At 38.1% G+C, this 22,650-nt stretch overlaps 1 protein-coding gene across 1 annotated transcript; it reads left to right on the top strand.

Moving 5' to 3' along the window:
* The first annotated feature begins 20,068 nt into the window (after positions 1-20,068).
* LOC114306471 (putative disease resistance RPP8-like protein 2) lies at positions 20,069-22,241 on the top strand. Its single transcript, XM_082918006.1, has 4 exons — positions 20,069-20,138; positions 20,231-21,052; positions 21,515-22,046; positions 22,208-22,241. Exons 1-4 carry the CDS (start codon positions 20,069-20,071, stop codon positions 22,239-22,241), a joined length of 1,458 nt encoding a protein of 485 aa, XP_082774132.1.
* Positions 22,242-22,650: the final 409 nt, after the last annotated feature.

The raw sequence follows: 22,650 nt of genomic DNA, 5'->3' as shown, positions 1-22,650 counted from the left end.
TTCAATGCTGATATGGCATGCTAAAGACACTAAATCATGTAAGCAATTCATGCGCAACATGTTCAAAGCCAAAGGCATTAAACTAGTGAAGAGCATAACACTATGAGCATGCAATACAAAGCTCAAAAGGGACCAACAGTCCAAAACAGTCCTAAAACACACTAAATAGAGTTCTAAAACATGCTTGAAATAAGCTAAGAATAGTTATATTAAGAGACCAAAACAATAGCACATGCTAGGCAATTTAGCACAATTGCACTACAAGCATGCAAAGCAAAGCTCATGTGATCAAACCAGCTCAAAAGAAAGCTTAATAATGCCAAATCGATAGCTAAAACAAGCTGGAGTTAAGCTAACATAAGCTAGAATAATAGGCTAACTCATTAGGTATGTTAGACTAGTAAGCACGATTACACTACATGTGCAAGATGCAAGCAACAAGTGGCCAAACCAGTCAAGAACAGAGTTAAAACATGTTGAGATAGAGCCTAAAACATGCTTGAACTAAGTTACAAAAGAGTAGAAAAGCATGCTCAAATGCTAGGCCACCAACACATGCAAACAAGACACAAGGAGGAGGGACCACCCCCTCCTATTTGGGACCTCAAAACTAGGTTTTTGCCACTAAAAATCCCCTGGATTTCAGTGGTTAAAAGGCCAAAAAGAGATTGTTTGAAAAGCTTTGAAAGATAGCACAATTCTTAGCAAATAAGCAACAAAGGAGGGTGGACCACCCCTAACTCCAAAAAATCCTTAAAGCACTATTTTTAAACCTTAAAAATAGAGGTTTTTTCAGTTGAAAGATTGGCCAAAAACATCATGCAAATGTGGCCAAACAAGTAAATGAAACAAAGCTTGAAAAGAGGTAAGGCCTTACCCTTGAAGCACATCAGCAAACCAGCCCAAATTCTGAGCTAAAACCAAGCTTTGGACATCAAATAGGACCTCCAAGGATCTCAGCTCCAAGGTGGTGGTGTTTGGCCTAGGGTCTCTTTGCAAGAGTGTAGGAAATTCTCCCTGCTAAGCACAATATAGGAAGAGAGAGAGATTTCTAGAGAGAGAGGCCGAAATTTTGCTCACAAAATTATATATATAGAGAGAGATTTTAGAGAGAGAAGCTCCCAAACTTTCCAACCTTCCCATATATGAGATATAGCCTCCATATATAGCACAACAAGTGCTCGAGGTCGAAATATCTGAATTGGGACAACTGGAGGTTGTGCACAACAGCTGAAGGGAAAAGATCTGCAAAATATCTAAGTTTGGGACCTTAGTGGCTGGTCGGCTACTTGAAGTGGCCAACCAGCTAGTAATGTTGGCCGATAAGGGTCACTTTTGGCCGAGCTATGGCCGGCAAGCTCCATTTGTAGCCGGCACACTCCCCAGAGGCCAATGGCAAAATCTGGTTCTAGTCCCCGACTTCAACCAAGCATAACGCCTTCATCTGGACTCCTTTTCAGGTCATTCCTGAGCCTAAACTGAATCCCCGGAAGTAATCTTTCCAATGGTGGAAGCCTCACATCAAAATTCCATGTGTGCTAAGAGATATCCCTCTTTTAGTGAAGAATGCTCAGTTTCGGCCCAACCGGATTGATGCCTAACTTCAACCAGCCATATCTCCATCATCTGGCCTCGGCTTTAGGAGATTCTTGAGTGGAAAATGAAGCCCCATAAGTTCTCTTTCCAACGGTGGTGGTCTCATAGCTGAAATCCAAGTGTACAAATGGATAGGCTCGATTTAGCGAGGGCTGCTCGACTCTCTCTTAACGGTTCATGCCCATCTTCTTCCCCAACTTGGTTTCTTCCTTCTCCTTTCTTTTCTTCAAATTGAAACCTTTAAATAAGATGTTTTAAAGATTTTTTTCAAAGAGTTCACCTTTCTTTCATTCATTTCCACTTTGTCCTTGCTCAGTTTACTGAAAAGCGCAACATTTAACAAAATGCGAGCGTCGGAACATTGTAGGAACTTTGTTTCAAAAAAATATTTTGAAAGAGAGGGTTTTAAGGTCTAAAACCTTTTGGTCCAAAAATGGGGGTAAGGTTTGGATTTGACACTCTCCTTGCCAAAGAATTCGAACCTTTGCATAGCATAGTATACACCATCAAGTAAGCAATTAGTGGCGCCCAAGTCTTAAGGGCGGTCAAAAATGGGGTGTCTACAATACATTATTTTTGATGATTTGCCACCTAGCCAAGAACCTCGCGACAGGTGGCACAATGACGAAGAAGAAGAAAAGCTAACTTGGTTCAGAGATTGAGACTGACTGAGAGAGTTGAAAAGAGACACGTCGCACCATCGTCGCTCGCTCGTCGCCATCGCATGCTGCTCGCTGCCGTCGCACATTGCTTGATGTCGTCGTTCGACGCCGTCGATTCGATGCTCGTCGTCATCTACCGCTACTCACAGGAGAGAGAGAAAGAGAGAGAGAGAGAGAGAGAGAGAGAGAGAGAGAAACTGATCAATGTTGTCGCTCGACGCCGTCAATTCAATGCTCGCTGTCGTCTTCCGCTACTCACAGTCGATCGAGAGAGAGAGAGAGAGAGAGAGAGAGAGAGAGAGAAAAGATAGGGATTTTTGATAGGGTTTTTGGTTCAAAAGATTAGGGATTTTTGAGATTGGAAATTTTTGGTTGAAGAGGGGAAAAAAACGAGCGCAAGATTTTGGGGTTTTTTTGTTTTGTGACATCAAGTTTCACTGTCACAAATGAAAATTTAAACAATAAAACGATTTATTAGTGACGTCAAGTTTCATGCTGTCGCAAAAAACACGCATTATTTGTTACTGCAGTTGTTGCCACCGCAAAAACGTGCGTTTTTGTGACAGGAAATGGTGCCATCGCTGAAACCCGATTTATTGGCGACCACAAGTGGTGCCATCGCAAAAACTCACTTTTTGTGACGGTAAGTGGTGCTGTCGCAAATGCTTCCGTGATATATGCCCCTTTTTTCTTGTAGTGCATGGATAAATAAAGTCAAGTAATTATATGCCCTAATGGCTACACCTTTCCAAGTCGATGTTTGGTTACGAAAAATTGAATCCAACTTAATACAACTAAAGTTCAAGGCTTACACAAAAATAATTACATCAAAATAACAAAGTGAAGCCCTTGACTCCAAGTCCTCCCAAGTTATGTCATTGGTGGAGGCATATCATCAGCACCTGAAAGTTGTTTTCCACATAGGATGAGTCAAAACCCAGTAGAGATACTTTAACACAATATATGAATATTAACGAAATCATAAGGTGAATGCACATGCATGTGTAGCTTGTTTTTCGTGCTCCTCGGAGAGGTTTAGCCTCCTCGGATACAATAGCCCTACAGTTCAGACTCTCGCAGTTCTGAATTTGGTTTCACAAGTGCAATGTGAAACAGAAAAAAACATAAATAAGAGTCCAAATCCGGCAAATATTAAAAAATCCGTTTATCATCAGAGATGCCAAAAATAGATTACATTGTCAGATTTCATAGTCGCCACCAAAATATATTTGGAAAATTTAAGAAACCCGTGACTCGTGCCAAAGGCCACTTGTCCGTCATAACCAAAGTGTCTCGGCTCAGGAACTTAGGCATGAAAGAAGGAGGTCATAAATTGAGCACCCTACTCATCCAATCAAAGAACGGCCTCTACTAATCATGACGTGATTTTTATGTATAGTATATGCTCTTGTTTTGATTATTATGTTAACTTACTATGTGAGGCATACAAGTATAGACTATTTCACCCACTTTGGAACACTTTGATGTCATGTTTGTTTTGGAAAGAGTTTTGAACATGTGCTACTTGAAAAAGCAAACTCATATATACATTAATCAAATCATCTCAACTTAAGCAAAATAGCCTTCATCCATCGACATTGAAAGAGATATATCAAATAATCGCCTAGCCTCATGGTAAATATGCTTGATATGGAAACACAAACATACATGCAATATGCTAAAGTAAGAAATGCTCACCTAGTATTCAACCGAGGCAAGCCAAAATAGAATAAAGCAGTTAGAAAAATGCATGCTCTAATATGCAAGTGACTAATGCAACACATACAAAGTGCAACTATGAGGTTCGGTTTATTTTAACATGTTATATGGATCAATTCAAAGCATGAGGTAGCGCACGTATTCAAGTAAGTAGGAAATAACAATGACGTTAGAATGATGAACCGAACCCGATACATGCAAAAATGGATATTTACACATAGTAATGATATGCAACCAAAATATAATGCTATATGCAACCATCGTAAGCAAGTAAATAAAAGAGAGAAAGAATGGGGGTTGGAAGACATACACAATATTAGAAGTATGACCACATACAAGAGGCCCCGAATAAATGCCCTAATTAGCTAAATATTACAACACCAAAATTAACTAAATTAACTAGCTATTACAAATTCGAATGAAGCTACTAATTAAGTACAACAAACTACTATTAAAGCATTAATTTAAAGGACTACGGGAAGCGAAGGGTTGCACACGTACAAATAAGAACATCCTCCTAGAAACCTCTTTGTTTTGCTACCAGAATCTGTTTTGTTTGCAGTCAAAAAATTATTCTATTTTTGCCTCAGCTTCTGCTCTATTCTGCCATGAAAATGCCACTGCCTGTACAAAAGTGGATGGCCGGCCGGCCTTGAAAAGTGGTCAGTCGTACAAAAAGATGATCGGCCGGCCATTGTTTTTGAGTACTGCCCTACTGCCATAGAATTGAAACAGAGCAAAAATAGAGTGTTTCCAGGAGATGTTTATCCTCTCTGCCTCTCCCTATCATAAAACTGATTAAGGGAGGAGTAGATTCGATTCATAAATCATCAATTGTTGCAAATTTGTTACGTGATGATCTATGAATCGATAGGACAAAAGCTCAATAAAATGAAATACAAGACCAAGAACACCTCTTCCATATCATAGAGTTACCTCAAGGAAAGGGGTGGACATTGCTTCTTGAATCACTAAACATCACTAAAAGTATGAAATGATTCAAGACGCAATAGGTTCAATATAACGTCCGATTGAACCCAACTCAATTTTATTACCTTTTTTACCTCACTTTTACATTGCCTTGCCATTTTCTTATCTTTTCTTCATTTTGTGCAAAAGTGATAGTTACGTCCACTAAGTGCAAAAAGCGATAAAGAGAAGTGTAAAACAAGAGGTTGTGTCTAGCATGAGAGAGATGTAATGCCTTGGTAACGAACCTCTGAAAAGATTAAACCATTAAGTATGGAAAGTCACTTTCTCATGCCTTAAGCAACAACTTAGTGTTAGAGACAACTCTTATTCAAAGAAAGCAAAGAAAAGAGGGAGGTTGTAGAGATGATTATGCAAAGAAGAGTACTTACAAGTGTGAATATTTACATGAAAACTATGTAAAGAAAGCTATCAATTTAAATAGATTGGTGTCTATGGCCTAAACAAGCAAATCTATGAGGACTTACAACAACACAAACATAGTATTCAAAGCATAAGCTAAATAAACACACTAAACAGCCCCTAAATAGCACAAAATAGTGCTGAAAAGCTAGAAGAATTAGACCCAAAAAAAAAAGAATAGAACAAAGCTAGTAAGAAAACCTAAGAAAGGGTGGCTAATCCTTCCACTTTTGGGCCTTTAAATCACATATTTTAGCCTCTGAAAACTCTAAAAAACAGTAGCTAAAAGCAAAGAAACAAATGGAAAAACAAGGATATAAGCTATGGGATAAGGTTCAAGAAAGGGTGGTTAACCCCTCCACCTTTGGTAGCTTTTTAATCACAAGTTTCAGCACTTAAAATCAGTCCAAAACAGTGTGTAAACACCAAGAAAGAGAGGAAAGAAGAGTAGTTTAAACAAGGAAAAAGATGGCAAAGGTTATACCTTTGAAGAGAAGATTCTCTTTAGTTCACAAACCACAAGGTGATCACTCTAAAGAGCTGAAAATTAGGGTCAAGAATTTCAACAAAAGGCCTCAAGTCTTTGATTTAGGAAGTGTATGGATAGTATATGTATATTTCAAGCAAGAGAGGAAGTGTGTTTGGCAAGCTTTAGGCTCTTAGGAAAAAAATTTAACCTAAAACCATGAGGGATAATAGTTAAGTATTTATAGAAGAAAGCCTTCTCATGTCAAAAATATCTGTAATAAGCCAGTTGATGCAAGCCATGCACATGGGAGGACAGCTAGCTGTAAAATATCTGCCTATTGGGAAACATGGCCGACCGGCAATGAAAATGGTCGGCTAGCCAACCAAAAATGGCCTGCTAGCTAATTGTTGGCCAGCAGGCCTCCAGGTGTCAGGTTAGAAAAAATTAGGTTTTGGTCCAAAGGGGGTGCAAGGTTTAGGCTTTGACGTTCAAAAATCGAAGCCTTTTGCTGAGGAAATTAAACGATTGCACAGTGTAACAATTCATCATTGAGTGTTCAACGTAAGGCACCTGAGTCTTAAGGGCGGTCAAAATGGGGTGTCTACAGCATGCTATTTGTCAAACGTTTCATATTTTCTATCTCAAAACTATGTAATGTCATATTATAAATCAATTCACGAAAATAATCCTTTTATACCAGAAAATAGGGCAGTGGACACAAAACAATGGGAATCTCTACGTACATGTCTACCAGTAGGCTATACAAACACTACCAAAGCTATTTTACCAGTACTAATCGGAAAGATCGGTACCTATCCGCGTGGGTTTTTGGACTTTCACAAAGGACACACAGGCTAACATAATAACCACAACCACACCTCCTAACCAAATTCACCAAGGTATTCACCCATTTTTTTTCAAAATCAATACATTTTTAATGTTCAATATAAACGATACTCAATGCAATATGTATGAGAAATTAGTTTAAATGTAACTTAATTCTCATGTAATTTCTACAACAATCAAAGTTATCCTCCATCGATAGCCCAAACAGATATTTCTACTTGACAAATAATTTCCAATCAAAAGTTATAATTCCATCATTTTAAAATGGGAGTGGTATTACATATCCAACTCCACCATCATCATCAACATAAAATTGTTTCAATCTTACAAAACCCAACATCTTTTCCTTTACTCCCATAAACCAAATAACAATTATTCTCAAACAAAATCTCCTTTGTTCTTTAAAATCTCATTTAAAGAGTAAGTTTCCAAAATTCCAACATAACCCAACAATATATACACTCCCACAACCTTTCTCAAGCATTTTTTTGAAAAACCCCTCTTTTACTTTTCAAAATCAAAACCTAAGTTTAACCAAAAATCCCCAAATCATTAACTCTTTTCAAAGACCAAATAACAAAGCTAAGAACAATATTAAGGGCTGAAGAAATCCTTACCTCAAAGTAGAAGACAAGAGAAAGCAAAGGTAAAAGCTTGGCTGAGCCAAAAACAACAACTCCTTCAATTAAAATGAAGCACTCGACGTACTCTATCTTTTTCTTAAAAGGGCTAAGGTGAAGAAATCAAAAAATTGAGAGTATTTAGAGCTAGAATGTAAAGACTAGAGAAAGAGTGTGTGAAGATTTACGGTTTTTAGAGAGAGAGAGAGAGAAGTGAAAAGGTGACCCAAAATGCCCTTCCCTTGGACTGATATACGCATAGACCACTCGAGCGATCAAAACACCGCTCGAGTGTAAGATATAATAAGTGACACCGCTCGAGGAAACCAAATCACCGCTTAGGCGCACAATGACCCCCTCCTAGAAATTCAGACTTGCGAAAGACCACTGAGCACAAGAAATACCCCTTGAGCGAAGATACCGCACTTCTAGTAGTTTTGCAAACTTTAAAAGACCGTTCGAGGGAACAGGCAAAAATTTGGACAATAACTCTTTGAAAAACTAACTTCCTAACCTGCTTCAAACGCAATCACAACTCCCAAACAACTAAACTCAACTAGTAACAAAATGAAAATTCTCGGATTCAAAAGTAAAAAATTGGTTGGGTCTAAACCAGAACCGTTATAATCTCCCCCTTTAAGGAATTTCATCCCCAAAATTTAACTAACAATCACTGAAAGTAAATCAATTCATATATCATCCAGACCTGTAACAAGGATAAACAAAGTTTTTCAATATCAACTATTACAGTTCAATTCTCTAAAACATATACAGCGTATATATATATATATATATATTACAACATAAATAAGATCTTCAACACAATTCTCAAATATCAACAAATAGGTCTAGACACTTCTCACGGACTTCCGACTCACCCTCCCAGGTCGCCTCCTCAACTCTACGGTGTCGCCACAACACCTTAACCAAAGGAATAGTCTTGCCTCATAAAAGTTGGTCCAGAGAGTCTAAAACCCGCACCGGTCTCTCCTCATCCGAGACATCCTTATCTACCTCTAACTTGATCCAATCCAACACGTGTGAAGGATCAGGTTCTTACTTCCGGAGCATACAAACATGAAACAGGTCATGAACCTCAAAAAGTTGAGGTGGCAAGGCCAAACGATAACTAGCTTTCTTATCCGCTCTAGAATCTCAAAAGACCCAATAAATCTAGGAGACAACTTCTTGCTCTTCCCAAATCTTATTAAACCCCGTCTCCGTGATATTTTCAGGAGCATGATCTTCTACTTCAAAAGATAAAGGTCTCCTCTTACGGTCAACATAGCTCTTCTAGCGACTCTGAGCCAAAACCAACCTCTTACGAGTAAGCATGACCTTCCTTGTCATTTCCCGAACTAGTTCAGGACCTAACATAGGTGCGTCACCCACCTCGGTCCAACATACTAGAGGTCTACACAGTCGGCCATACAAGGCCTCAAACAGCGCCATACCAATACTCGCCTGAAAGCTGTTATTATAGGTAAACTCCACCAAAGGTAAATGCCTCTCCCACGACTCCTTAAAATCCAAAACACAACCCCGAAGCATGTCCTCTAAAATCTGAATGGTTCACTTAGACTTACCGTCAGTAAGAGGATGATAGGCGGTGCTAAACTTCAATCTAGTTCCCAAGGCATTCTATAGGCTCTGTCACAATCGAGCCGTAAAATGTGGATCTCTATCCGAAACGATAGTCACAAAGACCTTATGAAGTCGAACTATGTCCCTAAAATAAAGGCTGACAAGATAGTCTACCGAGTCACTTGTGCGCATAGGTACAAATGTGCTGATTTAGTTAACCAGTCGACTATCATCTACACGACATCATTACCATGTTAAGTCCGTGAAAGACTTATAACAAAATCCATTGTTACATGCTTCCATTTTCACTCAGCAATAGGTAAGGGTTACAACAAACCTGTCGATCGTTGATGCTCAGACTTCACTTGATAAGTAAGGCACCTCGAAACAAACAAGGCTACGTCTCTCTTCATCCCTCTCCACCAAAATTGGCGACTAAGGTCTTAGTACATCTTTGTGTCTCCCGAGTGTACTGCAAAGCATGAAAGGTGAAACTCTCGGAGTACCTCCTCCCCACAAGATTCTAGCACAAAAAGACAATCCAAATACCTCGCACTCTAGTTAGAATACACATTCAAGCCCTTCTCTACCTTTCCACCAGATATCTTCCCTTAGATAGCCTCTACTTCGTGATCATCCCGTTATGCTTCTATAACTCGGCTTATTAATGTAGATTATGCAATTACAGTGAATAAAACAACAGACTCAACGGACTCACCAAGATGCAAGTCAAACTCGCCAATAGCACCCAACATCTCCCATTCTCGGATGGCAATATTATACTGCTTACAGATTCGTACTCAAGGCGTCGGCTACTATATTGGCCTTCCCCAAATGATAGTGCAACTCAAAATTATAATCCTCCATAAACTCTATCTACCTCTTCTGTCTCAAATTCAAATCCTTATGTGAAAACAAATATTTCAAACTCTTGTGATCGAAAAACACATCAAATCTCTCACCATATAAATAATGCCTCCAGATTTTTAAGGCAAAAATCACCGCTGCTAACTCTAGATCATAAGTAGGATAGTTTCTCTCATGTGTTTTCAACTGCTGTGAACTATATGCTACTGATTTCCCCTCTTGCATCAACACATAACTCAAACCTTCTTGAGACGCATCATGATAAACTAAGTAACCCAAACCCCTCTCCGGAATAATTAATACTGGAGCAGTGATAAGTCTAAACCTTAAGCTCTTGAAATGAACTTTCACAAGTCTCACTCCACACAAATTTAACCTGTTCCTCGTCAATCTAGTCAAAGGTTAGGCCAATCTAGAGATGTCTTTCACAAAACGTCAATAATACACGACTAAGTCCAAGAATCTTCGAATTTCAAAGTCATTCTTAGGTCGTTCCCAATCTTGCACTGCCTCTATCTTAGAAGAGTCCATAGTCACCTCTTTTTCGGATACCACATGGCCTAAGAACTTAGCTTCTTTTAATCAGAACTCACACTTCCCAAACTTAGCATATAGACAGTGTGCTCTAAGCAACTCAAGTACAATCCGTAAGTGTTCCTCGTGTTCCTTCTCAGAATGAGAGTATATTAAGATGTCATCAACAAAGACAACCACAAAATGGTCTAAGAACTCACAAAAGATCCGATTTATGAAATCCAAAGATGAATCTAGTGCATTAGTTAGCCAAAAAGGTATCACTAAGAACTCATAATGGCCATACCGCATATGAAAGGCCGTTTTCTGAATATCCTCCTCCTTCATCGTCAACTAGTGATAACCTGATCTCAAGTCAATCTTAGAAAAGCAACAAGACCCCTTCAACTGGTCAAACAGATTATCTATATGAGGTAATGGGTACTTGTTCTTAACAGTTACCCGATTCAACTTCCGGTAGTCAATGCGCAGTCACAAAGTGTCATCCTTCTTATTAGCAAAGAGAGTTGGTGCTCTCCAAGGCGATGTACTAGGGGTGAATGAAGCCATTATCTAACAGCTCTTGGAGTTGAATCTTCAACTCATACAACTCGGCTGGTGCAAATCTATGTGGTGCCATAGAAATCAATGTCGTGTCAGGCACTAAGTCAATAGAGAATTCAATGTCTCGATGGGGTGGAAAACTAATAAGATCTTCGGAAAAGATATCCGGGTATTCACAAACTACCCTCGGCAAATTAATTCGGACTAAATCACTCTCACTACCCAAGAAAGTTGCAGGAAGACAACTAAACTCACCCTGACCGTGAGAGTGATATACTGGTGACAAAACTATATTAACTTGGTCCCCCCAAAAAATGAAAATAGTCACCACTTGAAATGCACACTATAACTCTCTAACGGTAACAATCTATAACAGCATGGTACGAAGACAACCAATCCATGCCTAAGATGACATCGAAACCCAACATGTCTAACAATACGAAAGCAAAAGGAAATCGATGACTGACAACCTTTATCTCACAACCGCGGCATCCCTAGTCCAAGATAACCTCAACCTCAACTAGTGAGTCTACCCTGAGCGGAGACGCTAACTGAGCCACCTCTAATCCCAAAATTGATGCAAATGTAGATGAAATGAAGTAATGAGATGCACCAATATCAATCAACACATTGGCAATAAAATTGAACAACAAAAAGTTACCTCTCAACAAGCGATCCCATTCTAACTATCACTCCCTGAACTAGAACTCAGTATAGGAAAAGTGGATATGAGTTGTACTCCCTGGGACTGTTGTGCGGTGGAACCCCTCTGTTTTTTGTTGTCTTAAGTCTCTCTCTAAACCTCCTGACTCCTCTACCTGGAGCCCCTTATCTGTCTGGATCATTGTCTCTAGCTGAGTCACTGCCTCCACAAGGTAACCGTAATCCCTAATCATAGACTCGGCCACCTTGAAAAGGAACTAGGTCCTCAACCTCTTCTCGAACTCAACACAGCAACGTTCTTCCGTCGTCACAAGTTCCAGTGCAAATCTAGAGAGGCTTGTAAAAGCATCCTCAAACTCAGTTACGAGTGTGTTCAGCTGCTTGAACTTCAAGAACTGATCCCTTAACTTCTCTCTAGTAATGGGTGGTTGTCCTAGAAAGTGTTAACAAAGGTCTCCTAAGTCACTCCAATATGCCTTCACGCATATTTCCACCATTGACCCGCATCTCCCTTTACCTGAAAGGATGCCAAGGTCACTCTTAAACCATCATCCGTGATAACAAGCATCTCGAACGTCTTCAGTATCTACTCAAGCCACTCATCTGCCTTCAGTGGCTCTTTCAGATCCCCCAAAAACTCATTCGGATTAAACCCAAAAACTCCCTCTTCAAAAAGAATGGCCATGTCTCAGTAACATGGGCTTGGATTTGATTCTCGGCTCTACGAATGTCCATAGATTCCTACAAAGCTCCAGCCATTTCGCGAGCCAAAGCGTCCATGGCTTGCTGACCTGCTGCCTCGACCATATTGGCCTGACCAAATCTCTTCTTTTGCATCAGAATATCATCCAATAATGACACCTCCTACCGCCTAGGCCTACCACGCCTACCACCACCACGTCTACATCCACATCCTGATATCATAATAAAGGTAACACAACAGATTAGAATATTTATAAATGTGTCAAAACTAGTTCACTCACGTCCTAATACAGTGGACAACAAATAATTCACTCCACATAAGCTCCTAATCACATAAACACAAATGAATTTCCTTTCTAGATAGTGACTGTCCCGCGACATTGCCAGAGTTCTAGCTAGAAATAGCAGTGATCTTCTAACAGGACTTCTAAAAACTCGTAGACCCAATCAATATCTAAGAAATTAAATCTCATACTCATTTAATCGCATAAGTATATCATCACATAGCACACCAAGTTTAGTTCTAATATCATCCAACAAGATAACCCATTGTGGTAAAAATCACATCCCACAATCCCAAAGTATTCAAACCCAGTAGCTCTAATACCAAGTTATAACGCCCCGAAATAATAAAAATAACCCATTTCATATTATTCTTTACAAAATGATCAATAACATCATATCTTCTATTTCATTTATAACTTTGATAAACACAAGAGATAACATATGCGATATACATTTATATTTTGAATCTAAAGTATATGACATGGATACATGAAGTTAAAAATAAAAATAAAGTCAGGTAATTATATACCCTAATGGTTCCATCTTTCCAAGTCAATGCTTGGGAATAACAAAATGAGTTTAACTCAATACAACTAAACTCCAAGGCTATACAAAAATAATTATATCAAACTAACAAAATGAAGCCCTTGGCTACAAGTCCTCCTAAGCCATGTCTTTGGTGGAGGCATATCATCAACACCTGAAAGTTGTTTTCCACATAGGGTGAGCCAAAACCTAGTAGAGATACTTTAACACAATATATGAATCTTAACGAAGTCATAAGGTGAATACACATGTATGCTATTTGTCAAACATTTCACATTTTCTATCTCAAAACTATGCAATGTCAGATTATAAATCAATTCATGAAAATAATCCTTTTATAACAGAAAGCAGGGCAGTGGATACAAAACATTAGGAATCTCTAGGTAAGTGTCTGTCAGTAGGCTATACAAGCACTACCAAGGCTATTTTACTGGTACTAACCGGAAGGAACGACACCTAACTGCACGGGATTCTGAACTTTCACAAAGAACTCACAGACCAACATAATAGCCACAAGCATACCCCCTAACCAGATTCACAAAAGTATTCACCCATTTTTCTCAAAATCAATACATTTTGAATGTTTAATATAAAATGATGCTCAATGCAAGATGTATGAGAAATTAGTTTTAATTTAACCTAATTCTCATGTAATTTCTACAACAATCAAAGTTATCCACTGATAGCCCAAACAGATATTTTTACTTGATAGATAATTTCTAATCAAAATATATAATTCCATAATTTTAAAATGGGATTGATATTACATATCTGACTTCACCATCATCATCAACATAACATTGTTCCAATCTTACAAAACCCAACATCTTTTCCTTTACTCCCATCAACCAAATAACAATGATTCTCAAACAAAATTTTCTTTGTTCTTTGTTCTTTAAAATCTCATTTAAGAAGTAAGTTTCCAAAAATCCAACACAACCCAACAATATATACACTCCCATAACCTTTCTCAGGCATTTATTTGAAAAACCACTCTTTTACTTTTCAAAATCAAAACCTTGATTTAACCAAAAACCCCCAAATCACTAACCATTTTCAAAGAGCAAATAACTAAGCTAATAACCATATTAAGTCTTTGTTTGGGAAGAGCTAAAATAGCCTAACTTTTTAGCTTTTTAACTATTTTAGCCTGAGTTTTTTAGCCTCGTTTGGTTTTTGTTTTTGGCTTTTTGACTTTTCTGAGAAAAAAATGTAATAATTATGGTTTCGATGTGACATTTTGTCTTATTGGCTTATGTAGCCAATTTTGTCTTTTGTGTTTTTTGGCCAAAAACCCAAAACCAAACATAGCTTAAGGGTTGAAGAAATTCCTTGCTCAAAGTAAAAGACAAGAGAGAGCAAAGGTAAAAACTTGGCGGAGCTAAAAATAGTAACTCCTTCGATTAAAACGAAGCTCTCAACGTGCTCTACCATTTTCTCAAAAGGGCTATTGTGAAGAAATCAAAAGATTACGAGTATTTAGAGCTAGAATGTAAGAACTAGAGAGAGAGAGAGAGAGAGAGAGAGTGTGTGTGTGTGTGTGTGTGAAGATTTAGGGTTTTTAGAGAGAGAAATGTAAAAAATGACCCAAAATGCCTGTCCCTCAGACTGATATACGCACAAACTGCGCGAGCTTGTGATAACCTGATTCCATAATATGCTTTCATTCTCTAATTATCCATGTGATTATATGTTTGATATGAAATTGCATGCTTAATTGTGTGAATGGTATAATTTTGAATTTTTATCTATTGAGTGCAGGAAAATCTGTGAAATTAGAGCTTTGAGCTGAAAATTGAAGGTCTTAAAGATGTCAAGAACCAAAACTGACTTGGCATTTGTGATCAGCATGCTTTTTAAGGCCTAATATGAAGTTTTGTAAAAATTTGATTTGTAATGAATTAAATGCATTTAATTAAGCTAAAAAGTTGAATTATGACTAATTAATATATGCTTTTAACTTAACTTAAGATAGATATAGATGAAGCCTTAGAGAACTTAGAGTTAGACTCAAAAATATCTTGTTGAGAGTTCTAGAGAGTGAGAGCAAGAACAAAATAGAGAAGATCACGTCAAGGCCTGGAAGCTTGGGGATTTGAAGGAAAAATTCAAGGAATTAGCTCAAGGTAAGTTCAAAAATTAGCTCAAACTCTTTAAATATCTTTTCGCTTGTTTAAAATCAAGTCTTGAAATGGACATTTCACACCTAAAAGAGTTAGGGTTTTGGAATTAAGAGCTTAATTGAATTATAGTTATGGAATGGACCTTGAATCCCTTGGATTTGTTTGATTTAAGATTGTATATCTTTCTCATTGCTTGTTTTGAGGTTACTTGTGAAAACTTGAACCCTAATCTTTAGCATTTGCAAGATTTTAACTCAAGAATTATATACTTAATGAAAACGTAAGTGAATTTGAAAGAAAATGAAGAAATTCATCAATTTGTGAAAGCTAGGGGTTTGATTTTGGAATTTAAGTAAGATCTGATTCAATTGAGTTTGAAATACACTTTAATCATGTATATATGTCATTTTTTTTGAAATGGATTTGTATGAATTGGGGCTTGAATATGAGTTTAAAAGCTTAAGGTTCAGACAATTTTCGGACTGCCCAGAAAAGCCCAGAACTGCATGTGTAGGGCTCACAACTGTGCGTGCGGAAAACAAGGCAAATCATAGCATCACTTCTGAAATAAATGCACGTGTTGTAAAGGATTTTCGCATGTGCGGAAAACAGGGTGAAAAATCGTCAATCTCTGCTAACGTGTCCGACCCTCTAAAATTGTGTGCAAGCATGTTTAGACCCTCTAGAATGTTTAAAGATAAACAAAAAAATAAATGAATCGTAAATGAGTAAATAAAGGAAAAGACTAAGAATGAATGAATTGTTTACCGAATTTGTATCTATGTTATGATGTGTAGGTCGCCTGCCAGAAGGACCATTGCAAGGCCAATATCACTGTGAGTAATAGTATTGTAAATATATGCTTTAAAGTACTTATTCTCCTCCTTAACGGATATGCCATCTGTAACTTGTGTTTTGTTCAAAATGAATGAGCTTCATGAATGTGATATGATATATGCAATGTGGACCCAAGGTCATTCTACTATACTATGATATGTTTGGGCCCGAGGCCATTTTGTTTTGATATGATTTGCTTGGACCTAAGGTCGTTCTGATCAGCTGATAATGTAATTGGCCTGAGGCCATTCTAATATTGTAATGGGCCTGAGGTCGTTCTATTTAATGGGCCAGAGGCCGTTCTGTACGATGTTGGGGTCAAGACCCTTCTGCAATGTGAATACAGATATTTTATGAAAGCTATATCTTGGAAAGATCTGCTTCAATTACTATAGTCTTGTAAAGCTTATGCTTATTCATTCAAATCTCTTTACTTTAGTGTTACTCATTGAGCTTTGCTCACTCCGTATATATGTATGTATATGTAGGTGACCAGCAGCATGGAGACCAACCGTAGGGTCTGCACTAGGAGTTATTTTTTTAACCGATTGGTCAAGTCTCCAAGATGGAGCCTCTGTCTTTTGTCTTTTGACTCACTTTTGATACGATTTTTGTGTTAGCTTTGCTATGATGGTCTTGGCTTATGTAAACTATATGTACAAGGAACTTCTTTGATACATAAAGTTTTGCATGGACATGCAAATGTGTGTGATGCACTATAATTTAAGCAATTTATATATTTTTTGATCATGTTAGCACAATTCAATGGACTTCTTTGTATGTGATATGCTTCCACTTATGACCCCATTATTGTATTTATTCTGTATTATTGTTTGAGGCTGTAAGTAATCAAGTGATTACTGGTCGGTTATGATCCTAATCCATAGGGGCGGTTTTGAGTCGTGATAGAGTGCAAGACACAATAAGTGACACCGCTTGAGCACACAATGACCCCCTCCCAGAAGTTCAAACCTGCAAAAAATTGTTCGAGTGCAAGAAATACCACTCGAGCGAAGATACCACACTTCTAGTAGTTTTGCAAACTGTAAAAGACCGCTCGACCAAACAGGCAAAAAACTGGGCAAAAACTCTTTGAAAAACTAATTTCTCAACCTGTTTCAAACGCAATCACAATTCCTAAACAACCAAACTCAACTAATACTAAGATGAAAATGAGATGAACAACAATTAAGGATATGGATTCTCATATTCAAAAGTAAGAAATAGGTTGGGTCTAAACCAGAACCGTTATAAATTTTAAGTATAAAAATTGAAAAATGCTATATACCAAGAATTTGTAGTCTAAAAATCATCCAAAAAGTAAAATATATTGTGTAAAAAAATTTTAATATAATATGGCTCACATCCAAAATGAATGTGATCTATTGATTTAGTTTTCTAAGTAATTGGTAATTTTCTCAATTTGTAATATATGGGAGATTCTACAATACAAATCCGTATATCAGAGGTAAGTTATGACATTTTATGATATTGATATTACTTCGCGTTATAATTAAACTGCTTTCAATCATTCAAAGGAACAATAATCATAACCACACACGATTTGAGACATAAATATGATTTTCCAATCATAATTAAAATAATAACCACAATATATTATAATTAAGCCACAACAAACACTATGGATAATAATTAAGTTACAACCAACACGTTATAACTAGAGAAAAATTAAATTAAAGTCTCGTTTGAGAACTATGTATTTTAGCTAAAAGGTCGTTATAAGTTGCCACATCACTTTTTTTATTTTTCTTTACATCTTTTCGTAAAAAGTCAAAAAATTACTAAAATAGTCTGTTCCCAAACAAAATCTCAGTGTATATTTAAAAAATAATTACAGATCAATAAAAAAATTATAAATATTAATAACTAAATTCTTAAAATTTTCCATCAACTTATAATAATTTTGTGGGAATACCATTGGGTGGCAATTTTCCGTTATAACTAAAGGCCACTAAATTCATAATTAAAGATATTTTTGTTGATAATTAATAGTACAATGCTCTACATAATTTTTTACGATGTGATTGATAAATTCACCGGTCAGTAATTGGAAAAAATATTGAGATTACAATTTAAGTTCAACAAATTTTTCCTAGTGACATTGTAAGTTATATATCAAATTTTAATTTTTTATCATATCATGTAAAATAAATAAAAAAATAAATCATGGAACACCATGTCACTAAAAAAAATTATAAATAATTAAAAAAAAATAAAGCATAAAGCATATAAAAAAAAGAATAAAGAAGTCCGCGTCCAATGATTAACAGTTGCCTAGCTGTGAATCCGTAAGAAACTAAGCAAGCAAGAAAAGAGAGAGAGAGAGAGAGAGAGAGAGAGAGAGAGAGAATGACCATGGCTGATGATGTGCCTATTTTAATTTTATTTCAGAAATTACAATCTGTTCTTGTAGTTCTTGCCGAAGGAAGATTTATCTTTCCAGGACTAGCAAATCGCGTGGACGTTGCCTTGTGTTAGGTTTTTATTCTTGGCAATCCCGTTTGACAAAACTCCTTTCAGTTGTAATTTTATTCGCTCTTGTATTTCAGTGAGGATATGAGTTTTAGATGCGAATCCAACCCGAATTGTGCCTTGCAAAGAAGTTTGTGATGTTAATACTTTCAAGATTGCCACTTCGCTGATTATGACAGGAATCAAGCTGCCTGGTCAGCTCGTGGGGGTCCAGGGGGCAGCACCCCTTGGCGGGTTTGGGGCAGCGCCCTGACGGGGTCGAGGGCAGCGCCCCTGAAACAAAATGCAAAATTGCATTCGAAGTTGCATGTCCGCCCTTGCTCACTCAAGCAAAGGCTGCGTCTGGCAAAAAAACCTGAGTAGGATGAATGTACGCTCGAGCAAAGGTTGTGTGGCTCGAGCGAAGCCACTTATGGAAAAACACGCGAGATTAGTTCCTCGCTCGAGCGAGAGAACCTTCGCTCGAGCGAGCTTCACAGTCCCAGATTTCTATAAGTACGTGTTTCTGTCAGATTTTAGGATTACTTTTTCAGATCTTCTTTTTGGATATTAAGGTTTATATCTGGGGATATGTTGCTAGTTTTCTTTGATGTTTAATTGAGTATTCAACTCATGGGTTAAGAAGAATACATCAAAGGTTTGTTTGTTCATTCTATACAAAAGAGAGAGTTGTTCTTCGGTGGATTCTGAAGAATTTGAGTCTGAAGCTTTGGTGGATTCTGGAGTGGCTCATCGTCAAGACAATTCCGAAGTGAAGACGGGGTTGGAAGAAACACATAGGGGTTGGTTCAATTCGGGCGTGGATTCGCTAGGTAATTGAGAGTATACCTGTGCAATTCCTTTATATCTTCTTAGTGGATTGTTTTGTGGCTGTTGCCCGTGATTTTTTTATCACAATTGGAGGTGCTCCAATTGTGATTTTTTCACGTAAAATCATTGTGTCGATTTGTCTTGATTGTTTGATTGGGATTGTTATATACTGCTTAAAATTGATACATAATCACAAATCAACATCTAGGGGATTTCTAGATTTTTCACCTTGAAAGAACTCAAACATATTTTGATCTTCCTCCATGCCGAAAACAACAATACCACTAGCTTCGATGAGTCTCGGCTTCGTCTTGGCCTTGGCTTCTTCGCACTCTTTACTCTGCAGAATATATCATCGAATCTTTCCTCCTCAACACCCAACAAAGGAGACCATGGATCCAAATCCGATTCACCTACAAAATGAATAAAATTGTACGAAGCTTCAGAGATGTATCCACTTAATTATTTCCACATCAACATTGACCGGCAACACAAACAGACCAATACAATATCCTTGATTATAAGAAATTTAATCAAACATTCGCAACGCATGAAAAAATGCAGCACGATGTACTTGTTGGACGTGGAGATGTCGAGAAGGAGTTAATAGCTTAATTGACCGACAACGAGGAGGAGAAAAGCCTCTGTGTGATTTCTCTGGTGAGCGAAGAAGCGCTTGGAAAGATGGCACTGGCAAGGAATGTCTACAACAGAGTAGACATTCAGTAGCATTTCCAGTGTCGTGCATGGCTCCACGTCGCCAAAGATTTCACATACATGGATCTGTTGCTTGCAATAATCAAACAGATTCCAATATGTGGCGTATTGGCTGACGCGGAGCTTATGAGTGAGCACCAATAGTTGGCTTTGCTTTTCTAGATTTTAATGGAGCTCAGGTTTTTAATAGTATTGGATGGTATCTGCACCAATCATGTCTAGATCATGTTAGCACTCCCTTCGCTGTTGTCGCGAATGCAAGCAGAGTCATCCTCACTACGCGCGACTCTAAGCTTGCATCTGAGGTTGACCCGTGGGGTCACCCATTGAAACTCATGAGCTTATTTGGTGAGGAGAGTTGGGAATTGTTCTTGAAGGTGGTAAATGGGGCAAATCATGATAATTTGAACAATTTCAAGGTAGGAATTGTGAGAATATGTTGCGGTTTGCCTCCAGCAATTGTCATGCTTGGAGGATTGTTTTCGAGCATACAACCGAATGATGAGTGGTCCGGTGTAATTGATCATCTTTCACAGTACTTGGGGGATGATGATCAATCAGTTGATCTCTTGACTATCATAGCTTTAAGCTATCATGAGCTACTGTATGTGTTAAAGCCGTGTTTCCTTTATTTGACCCTCTTCCCTAAAGCGTATGAGATTCCTACGCAGAGGTTGTTGCAGTTGTGGATTGCCGAGGGATTTATTCAAATATCAACTACTACTGCGACTAGTGTCCTTGAACTTAAAGTTCTGGCCAAGGCATATTTGGAAGAACTAGTATCGAGAAACATGATTGAAATAGCCACATGGAAAGAAGACGGAAGCCCCAAAACATGTCAAATGTCGAGCTTTCTTTACAATGTCTTCTTGCCAAAAGCCGACGATATAGGATTTCTTCAAATCCACCATTGTAATTCACATGTACATGAGTCTAATCAGATTATTCGGAGGCTTGCAGATCATTATGTTGGGGTCAAGTCTACTTTGGAGTCTCATACTCAACATCTATGCTCGTATGTTTCATTCGAAGCCCAAAAACAAGGTACATCTAATAGAGAAGTCGGTACATTGCTTAACACAATAATTAGTAAGAGGAGATCTAGAGGTATTTTCCTGATGAAAGTGGTTGATCTAGAGGGTGTCTACAAACCTTTGCTACCCGAGAAACTCGACTAATACTTACAGAACCTAAGGTCCATAGGCTTGCGATGGACCGGTCTAGAATCTTGTCCGGAATCAATTGGGGATCTACCATGCTTGGAGACTTTAGATTTGAAGTATACTAATATAACCACTTTGCTGGGTTCCATTTGGAAGGCATAGAACCTTCGACATCTCTTTATGAACGAGGTGTCAATTGCGAAGCCATCATCAAAAGAGTCTTCACCGACAAACCTTCAAACCATAATGGGGCTCCTGCTTGGTGCTAAGGACCCTTATGAATACGGTTTAGACTAGTTCACCAGCCTTCGAAAATTGGGATTGTCATGCCATCCAAAATCAGCAGAGAAAACAGCCAAGTGCATATCAGGACTTGACAAACTCCAAACCTTAAGATTGAGATCAAAAGATCGATTTGGTCAACCTTTAGACCTCAAGTTGAGTCCTTTGAAGGACCATCAGTCTCTTTCGAGCTTATATTTGTTTGGAGTGATAAAGGATGGGATTAAATACCTTCCCCTGAATCTCAAAGTCCTAACATTGTCAATGTCAAAACTCATAGAAGATCCAATGCCGGTGATAGGGAAGCTGCTGCCTCAACTGAACGTCCTCAAGATTCTTGCTTTCTCTTATCTAGGGTCGGAAATGAGATGTGTTTCAGGGAACTTCCCTAAACTCCGCGTCTTGAAATTGTGGATGCTAGAAAACCTAGTTCAGTGGACATTGGAGGGAGGTGGCATGCCCCAACTTGCGGAGTTAGAAATTAGAGGTTGCAAAAAATTGACGAAGTTGGATGGATTAGAGCACCTGCCTGCCCTGAAGGAATTACCTTTAACAAACATGTCGCCGAATTTTGTTGCAGATGTTAAAAAAAGGTTGGGAAGAAACATTTTACTCACCAATGAGTGGGAGCCTTCGTCCCTCGCATGTAAGTTTTTTTCATTTGTAATATATTGTTTATCATTTTTTTTTTTAATGAACCAAAAGTGAGCAAATCACTAAGGATCTTCTAATTATATTAATGTTTTTAATGAAGGATTAATGCTCGTGGATACTGGAGACTGGAATAAAATGCGGTTTTAATTTGGAGTCAAGACTTTCAATGACTTCAAAGAGTTTATTGTAGACTGTAGACGCGCCCGTGGGCCTCATGCTACAGTTCGGACTCGATTTGTGTCACGGTTCTAAGTCTGAACCAAAGAGTCCAAATCTGGCAAATCGTTTTGAGAAACAGATTTTTGAAAAAGTAGTGCCAAACATGGACTGCTTTGCCAGATACAGAGTCGCCACCTAAATATTTTAAAATGGGGAAATTTAGGAAACCCTGACTCGGTGCCGAAGGCCACGTGTCCGTCATCACCGGAGTTGTCTCGGCTCGGGAGCTTGGGTACGATCGGGAAAGGTCAGCTATGAGCACCCCCTCTCGACCGGTCCGAAGACCGGCCTCTACTAACCGTGATATCCAGTTTTGAAAACGTT

This window comes from Camellia sinensis, chromosome 3 (genome assembly GCF_055761805.1).
Source record: "Camellia sinensis isolate YWXY chromosome 3, ASM5576180v1, whole genome shotgun sequence".
NCBI lineage: Eukaryota > Viridiplantae > Streptophyta > Magnoliopsida > Ericales > Theaceae > Camellia > Camellia sinensis.
Note: the sequence above shows the minus strand (reverse complement) of the source record. Positions and strands in the feature narration are given on the sequence as shown.

Coding starts and splice junctions, on each gene's coding strand:
- LOC114306471 (XM_082918006.1), top strand. CDS start 20,069: ATGGATCTGTTGCTTGCAATAATCAAACAGATTCCAATATGTGGCGTA. Junction 21,053..21,514: donor ATTCGAAGCCCAAAAACAAG/GTACATCTAATA, acceptor ATCCAAAATCAG/CAGAGAAAACAGCCAAGTGC. Junction 22,047..22,207: donor GTTGCAGATGTTAAAAAAAG/GTTGGGAAGAAA, acceptor TTTTTAATGAAG/GATTAATGCTCGTGGATACT.